The sequence below is a fragment of the Entamoeba dispar genome, genomic scaffold, assembly GCF_000209125.1.
Source record: "Entamoeba dispar SAW760 scf_1105229457515 genomic scaffold, whole genome shotgun sequence".
NCBI lineage: Eukaryota > Evosea > Mastigamoebida > Endamoebidae > Entamoeba > Entamoeba dispar.
The window spans coordinates 1-6,701 of record NW_001852781.1 but is presented as its reverse complement, the minus strand read 5'-3'; the positions used below and the strand labels follow the sequence as shown (position 1 = coordinate 6,701).

Genomic DNA, 6,701 nt, shown 5'->3' with positions numbered 1-6,701 from the left:
TAGCTGGTTTAAATGTTAATTTTCTATTATTTGTAAGTGATTTTTCACATACAAATTCATTAAATGTTGATACTTTTACAAAAATTTCTTCTCCAATTCTTGGTGTTGGTGTCATTTCAATTTTAACCATTTTAACTGTTCTTTCTCCAATATTAAATCTATATTTTAATGCCGCACTCCAATAATTAATATATTTAAGTTGTGATGGAATCGTAACTCCTTTTTTATTAAATGTTCTTGTTGTTCCATAAAAATCAATCGCTTCATGTGCATTTAATGAATCAAGCATATAAACCAAAAAACATGCACTCATTAATCCTGTCCTTCCTTTTCCTGCTTTACAATGAAGTGCAATAACATTTCTTTCATCCGCTTTTAAATAATCATCTACATCTTTACAAAGTTGTGGAATAATTTGATATTCTGGTGCATTATGATCATCAAATGGAAAATATTCATATTCTCCTTTAATTTTATGTTCTCCATCATACGGTTTTTCTCTACAGAAATTGTACACTTTATAATGTCCTTTATGGAATGTTTCAAAAAATTGTAACACATCAACTAACGGATTTCTATATGCAGCTTCAAATTTCTCACTTGGAAATCCCATAGCAATAATTCGTGGTGTAATATATGAAAGATCTAAATCAAATCCAAATTGTTGGTATCTTCTTTTGGCTTTAGAAACAGCTTCTCTTATAACACTTGTCATTGTTATTGAATATTTAAGTTTTCAAAATTATTTAGTTCTTTCGTGTCGTTTGTTTTTGTTTTAATTTTTCTTTTACTTTTTTTTTTTTAATGATTTATTTATTATTAAAATATAGTTTGTTATTATAGTTTTAGAAAAAATTATTTTTCTTTTAACCGTATATTTTTAGTTCTCTCTTTTTCTTTGACTTACATCTTTTTGAATTTTCTAGTAAAATATTTTTGATTTATTTAAAGAACTTCTTGTTGTTATCGTTTTTTTAAACCATCAAAAATAATCTTTCGATACTAGTTGTGTTTGAATAGTTCTTGTTTCATAGCGAAGTCATACCTTTTAACAATTTTTCTAAGGACTTTATCGTTTTAAAAAAAAACATAAAGTTCTTTTTTGAAAATTCACTGTTAAAAATTTAAAAATAGCTTTCTATAGTAAAAAATAATTTTTTTTTCTGTATTGAATTATGTTATTTATTAACTAACAGATGAGTGGCAAAATAATTATTCATCCCCATAATTTATTTTGACATAAAGGGTTATTATAATTTATTTGAACTAATTTTTATATTCTTGAAAAGCTTTCATACCCGTTGATATTCTTAGAGGATATTCAATTAAATATGTAAAAGCAAGATGAAAAGATGTGGTACTTAGTTAGAATGAGAAATTATTCACTTTAATCATCAAACACATCGAATAATTTCTTTTTGTTTTACTAAATTATTACAAGATTCAAACATATCACTTCATTTCTTTTAAATTAATAACTCCCACAATAAATATAAATTCTTTCAAAATAATAAGTCAATACACAATATTGTTTAAAGTGTTTAATACAACACCATCATTAAATGGGCATAGGTTTCTATTCCATTGTTAAAAAAGAGTTAAAATTAGTTGAAACAAAAATTTAGATATACCAAAATATTAAACAAACAAATGTTTTTATTTTATTGAGTTAAAAAATGTATTGTATGAACAAATACTTTTTTCTTCTTAGATAATAAGAGATAAATTAGTACACAATAAGAAAGTATTCAATATAAATTACTTGTATGAGAAAAAAATAAGGAAAAATAGCACAACTAAATAAAAAAGATACAAATTAATATTCAAATCCTCTAAAAATATTTAAAGAATGATTTTATTTAAACAAAATATCTTTAAATTTAAACTGGTGTTGTAGAATAAAAATATAAAAATATTATAAAGTTATGAAAAGAGTGTGAATAATCTACTTATTTAAAATATTTCAATACTACACATTAAATTTCAATTCAGAGTTTTTGTTAAATTGATAAACGTTTAAAATAAGACAAATTTATAAATAATGAAAATATGTCTATCTAAAACAATAAAACAAATTATTATTAATTTTAGAGAATTTAACACGTATAATTTTATTAATTTTTTTTATAGTAATTGTGGAAATGTTGAACTCTGAGTTTGGTACTGCTGTATTATTTGAAGAAAATTTATTTGGTACAATAAAACGAATATAATTTTTATAACATCTTTTTAAACTTCTCTCAAATTATATTTATTATTCTTATAATCAATATATAAATATAGCAAATTATCAAATTCATTAAAAGTAATTATTGTTTTGAAAATATGAATTAAAAGAATCTTCTAAAAGATTATCTCCAAAAGATAAAAATTAAACAAAACAACTGAAGATACAATAAATTAGAATAAAAATAAATTTAGAATTATTATTAACTGTATCATGAACCACTTCTAAATAAATTTATTTAAAAAGACGTATAATTGTGTTGTATAAATAAAATAACAAGTATTAAAATATAGAAATCGATGTATGTAAAGTGATGATCATCTGTTTAATAAATTAGTAAATTTTGAATACTATTTAAAATTAAGCCATTCGGAAATACTTATTCATAAAAAGTAATAATTTAAAGATAATAAATAGGAAACAGAAACATAATACAAACTATTTAAAATAATGATTCTAGAAACTATAAATAAATTACTAAATACTTTTCAAAAATGCAACAAATTATGAGTAATAATACTCAAACTCTTTTTAACGAAAATAAGTATATTTTACCAATTCAAATGGTTTAAATAAAGTTATTCACTATATATTTCACTATAAGTGATGATTTATATTAATGAATAAATACAATTTATACAAACGAAGAATAGTAAGAGAATAAAAAGAGAGATAATGAATATTAAAATAGAGTTTATAAATTATTTTATCGATTAATCATTATAAACAAATCTCCTCAATGAACATTTTATGAGAAAAAAGGATATAATAATAACTTAAATCTCTTAATTTTCAAATAATAAATAATAATTATAAATAAAAAACAATAAAAAGAAATTATCCATTTAATTATTTAACAAATAAATTAATAAACAATAATTACACGAAAAAAATTAAAATTAAATCAAAACAATCAGCAGCTCACATTTAAACCAACTATTTTCTCAAATAATAAAGTTTCACCAAAATTTAAGATATACTCTTTAACAACAAATCTCTTTGTAACAGTCTTAAAAGTCTTTGTAATAAAAGAGTCATCTTTAATTTGAATATATCCACCAACATTACAACATTCTCCCATATAATTTGGAGCACTAAATACAGTACAAAGTAAAGGTGTTTCTTCTACTAAATAATACATACACTGATAACCAGAATTAACATATTGATGGCCACGAATTATGGTTGTAATATTATTTTTTTCATTAAATTGTTTTAAAGCAGAATAACCAATTTTATGTCCATACCTTCTAACCCAATTAGGAACAAAAGTAGTTTCAAACCAAGGTACTACTCTATTTATTGCTTGATCATTAAAATACATTTTTAATGATTGTTTAATAAACGGGAAATGATTCTGTTGACATGAATTTAAATGAGATGTAATTGATGTATCACCTATACTAACAGAAAATATTTCATCTTCATTTAAAGGGTCAGACCATAATAAATCTTCTAATGGTGAATCACGTACTGGTTCACAAAATCTATTTAATTTATTAATATCATCTATTGTTGACAATCTATCAGAAATACCTCCATGAACACAAAAATAACGAGAGTGTAATGTAGAAATTAAACAACATAATGGAAGACATTCAAAAGTAGAAATAAAAGAATTGTATACATCTTCACTGTATTTCATTAAACATTCATTCTTGAATTGGTTTTGGGTTGTTATAGAACGAGTTTCATGATTTCCACGTAAAATAATGAACCTTTAAAAGTTATTAACCAATAACAAGAGTTGTATGTTTAAAATGAAATAACAAACTGATTTGGAAATACAACTTTTAATGAACATAATAATAAAAATAATTCTACTCCATAGTCTCCTCTATCTACATAATCTCCTAAACAAACATAACATCCAGATGAAACTGTTGAAAAAAAGTTTAGAAGATCATAAAATTGTCCGTGAGTATCACCAATAACTGTACATGGTGAATTTATTTCAACAACATTAGGTTCTTGTTTAAATACTTGACTTGCTCTTTGTAAAATATATGTCACAGCCTCTGTTGTAAATTTACCACCAAAAGAAAGGTGTTGAATAATGATTTGAATATCTAAAATATCATTAACAATGATGTCTTTTAATCCAAGTATACTAGGAAATGAAAATGGCATTTGAGAAATCAGTAAATTGATTTCATTGGATTGACAGTGAACTGCAAAAGACATATATCTCTAAATCAGTCAAGAAGGGTTTATTATTTGGACTATTTATATTTTTGTAATAAAGAAAAATGAGAAATAGTTTTTATATTTATTTTTTACTATTATCTAAGAATTGAATGTCATAATAGACAAATTCTTACATCATAAAAATATTTCTTTTTCTAACTTTCTTAAGAAAATATTTATAAGAAAAAAGGGTAAAAACTATAATAAATAATAAATTTATTTAAAACTATACTTATTTGAAAGTAGTTAGAAATACAAAAACTAAATTTAAAATCAATGTTGACAATATTCTGAATTAATGATTCATCCTCATAACAATCACTCTTGAGGGAATAAATAAAGATGACGTTCCTCTTAATGCATTTTGAACCCCATTATACTTAAATGAACTTTGAATACATAAAGATTTATTTTTTGAGTTTTTCTTTTTTATATCAATATCACACGGAGTACCATAACCAAACCCAAAAAGATATTCACTTGATTTACTACCAAGATAAAATGCATGAGAACTATCTTTAATATCAAATTTCATTCCACCAATTTTACCATTTGCTTGTAATGAAAATATAAATGCTCGTTTATCAGAGATATATTTCCCAATTTTATTAATAGTTTCATGTACATATCCACCAAATTTATTTCCTTGATCATCTTCTACAATGAAAATTAAATGATTTTTATTAAGTATTTTTTGGTCAAATACAGAGTTATTAATACTCCAATCATCAATTTCACTATCAAACAATACATTTCCTAATTGTGAAAGAATAATTTTATCTTTTTCTTTTTTTACTTGTTGATTGAGTTTAATATGAGTTTCGAGTAGAGGTTTTTTTTCTTCAATAACAAGATTTTCTGGGTCAAGCTCATTTAATCCTTTTACTCTTTCAGTTTGATTACAGTAAAAAGGGACATGAACAAATGTTTCCTGATTATTTTCAGTAATAATATATTTTTCATAATGATTGATGATATCTTTTAGCTCTTTTCTGAAAAGTTGGACCGAATTTTTATTAAGACGGTGCAACTGATTATCACTTCTTTGAATATTATTTTTTTTCATTTGGTTTAATTCATTTTCAAAAGATTTGTCAATAACTTTATTTAAACATCTTTCGTTTATTGAAGATAATTTAGGTTGAAAATAATTACATTTAATATTATTTGCATTATATTTTAAAATAATATTATTTGTACAATTAAACACATCATTGACTCGTTGAAATGATTTTCTTTCAAATTCTATCATTTGGGTATTGTACTTATCATTTTTTATTATTTGAAAATAACAACCAAATTTTAAAAGTATGTCACCAATTGATTTTTTAACTTGGTTGAATACTTCCATCAATGATAACTAAAACTACAAGTTCATTAACTAATAAAAAAAAAACAAATCACAAATTTTAAATAAAAAAACAAAATTTATTTTTGTTTGTAACAGAAATTAATGTTTTACATAAAATGAACATTTAAATAAAATTGATATTTCTTGAAACTGACAAGTAAAAATGTTTATCTTTTTTAAAAGATCCATTTTGTGAACCTTTAGAAGATTGTTCTTCATAGTTACGAAATGTCAAAATGGTATAAAAAGGAATAATAGAAGATCTTGATTCAATGGCTTGTCAATTTGTTAAAGAAGAACATCAAAGAGTAAAGAAATTCTTGAACTTTGATGATAGACAAGATTATGATGATGCTCATAGAGGTTTTATTGCTGATATTCCAGATGGAATCATCAAATCAGAAGATGATTCTATTGTCTATAATATTAATGAAACAAATTTTTTAGAAGATGAATGTCCAGAAACAGTTAATCCTAGTCTTTGGAGACAGTGTCAGTTAAATAGAGTTCATGGTTTATTTGAAGTTATTAAAGGAAAAATATATCAATTTAGAGGATATGATATTGCTAATATGACTTTTATTAAAGGAGAAAAAGGTTGGATTGTGATTGATACATTATGTAGTGTTCCAGGTTGTAAAGCTGGTTTAGAGTTATTCAGGTCTCATGTTGACAGACTTCCAATTACCGCTGTTATTATCACTCACTCACATGGAGACCATTGTGGTGGATTAGAAGCAGTATTAGAAGAAAATACTGTTGTTTATTGGCCAATGAATCTTAGAGAAGAATTTGTAAGTGAGAAAATGCTTGCAGGAGTAGCTATGGATAGAAGATGTGTTTACATGTTTGGACAGAATCTCCCTCAGAGTAAAGAGGGATTTATTGGTTGTGGTCTTGGTCAAGCAGGATGTCAAGGATCAAAAAGTCATTTAA

At 23.7% G+C, this 6,701-nt stretch overlaps 3 protein-coding genes across 3 annotated transcripts, besides 13 other annotated features; 1 reads left to right on the top strand and 2 right to left on the bottom strand.

The window, feature by feature from the left end:
* On the bottom strand, positions 1-715 carry EDI_009230 (phosphatidylinositol-3,4,5-trisphosphate 3-phosphatase and dual-specificity protein; the record flags this gene model as incomplete). Its single annotated transcript, XM_001733526.1, has 1 exon — positions 1-715. A coding segment is annotated over one exon (715 nt), but the record flags the coding sequence as incomplete, so codon positions are not given.
* Positions 716-763: 48 nt separating this feature from the next.
* Positions 764-802: a microsatellite.
* A 5-nt stretch (positions 803-807) lies between these two features.
* Positions 808-863: a sequence feature (AT_rich).
* A 970-nt stretch (positions 864-1,833) lies between these two features.
* Positions 1,834-1,885: a sequence feature (AT_rich).
* Positions 1,886-1,897: 12 nt separating this feature from the next.
* Positions 1,898-1,922: a sequence feature (AT_rich).
* A 182-nt stretch (positions 1,923-2,104) lies between these two features.
* Positions 2,105-2,129: a sequence feature (AT_rich).
* Positions 2,130-2,242: 113 nt separating this feature from the next.
* Positions 2,243-2,282: a sequence feature (AT_rich).
* A 112-nt stretch (positions 2,283-2,394) lies between these two features.
* Positions 2,395-2,433: a sequence feature (AT_rich).
* Positions 2,434-2,990: 557 nt separating this feature from the next.
* Positions 2,991-3,132: a sequence feature (AT_rich).
* An 8-nt stretch (positions 3,133-3,140) lies between these two features.
* Positions 3,141-4,411, bottom strand: EDI_009220 (serine/threonine protein phosphatase PP2A-1 catalytic subunit, putative; the record flags this gene model as incomplete). Its single annotated transcript, XM_001733525.1, has 2 exons — positions 3,141-3,945; positions 4,002-4,411. 2 exons carry the CDS (start codon positions 4,409-4,411, stop codon positions 3,141-3,143), a joined length of 1,215 nt encoding a protein of 404 aa, XP_001733577.1.
* A 39-nt stretch (positions 4,412-4,450) lies between these two features.
* Positions 4,451-4,506: a sequence feature (AT_rich).
* Positions 4,507-4,613: 107 nt separating this feature from the next.
* Positions 4,614-4,640: a sequence feature (AT_rich).
* A 216-nt stretch (positions 4,641-4,856) lies between these two features.
* Positions 4,857-5,169: a repeat region.
* A 389-nt stretch (positions 5,170-5,558) lies between these two features.
* Positions 5,559-5,610: a sequence feature (AT_rich).
* Positions 5,611-5,796: 186 nt separating this feature from the next.
* Positions 5,797-5,850: a sequence feature (AT_rich).
* A 187-nt stretch (positions 5,851-6,037) lies between these two features.
* Positions 6,038-6,701, top strand: EDI_009210 (uncharacterized protein; the record flags this gene model as incomplete). Its single annotated transcript, XM_001733524.1, has 1 exon — positions 6,038-6,701. A coding segment is annotated over one exon (664 nt), but the record flags the coding sequence as incomplete, so codon positions are not given.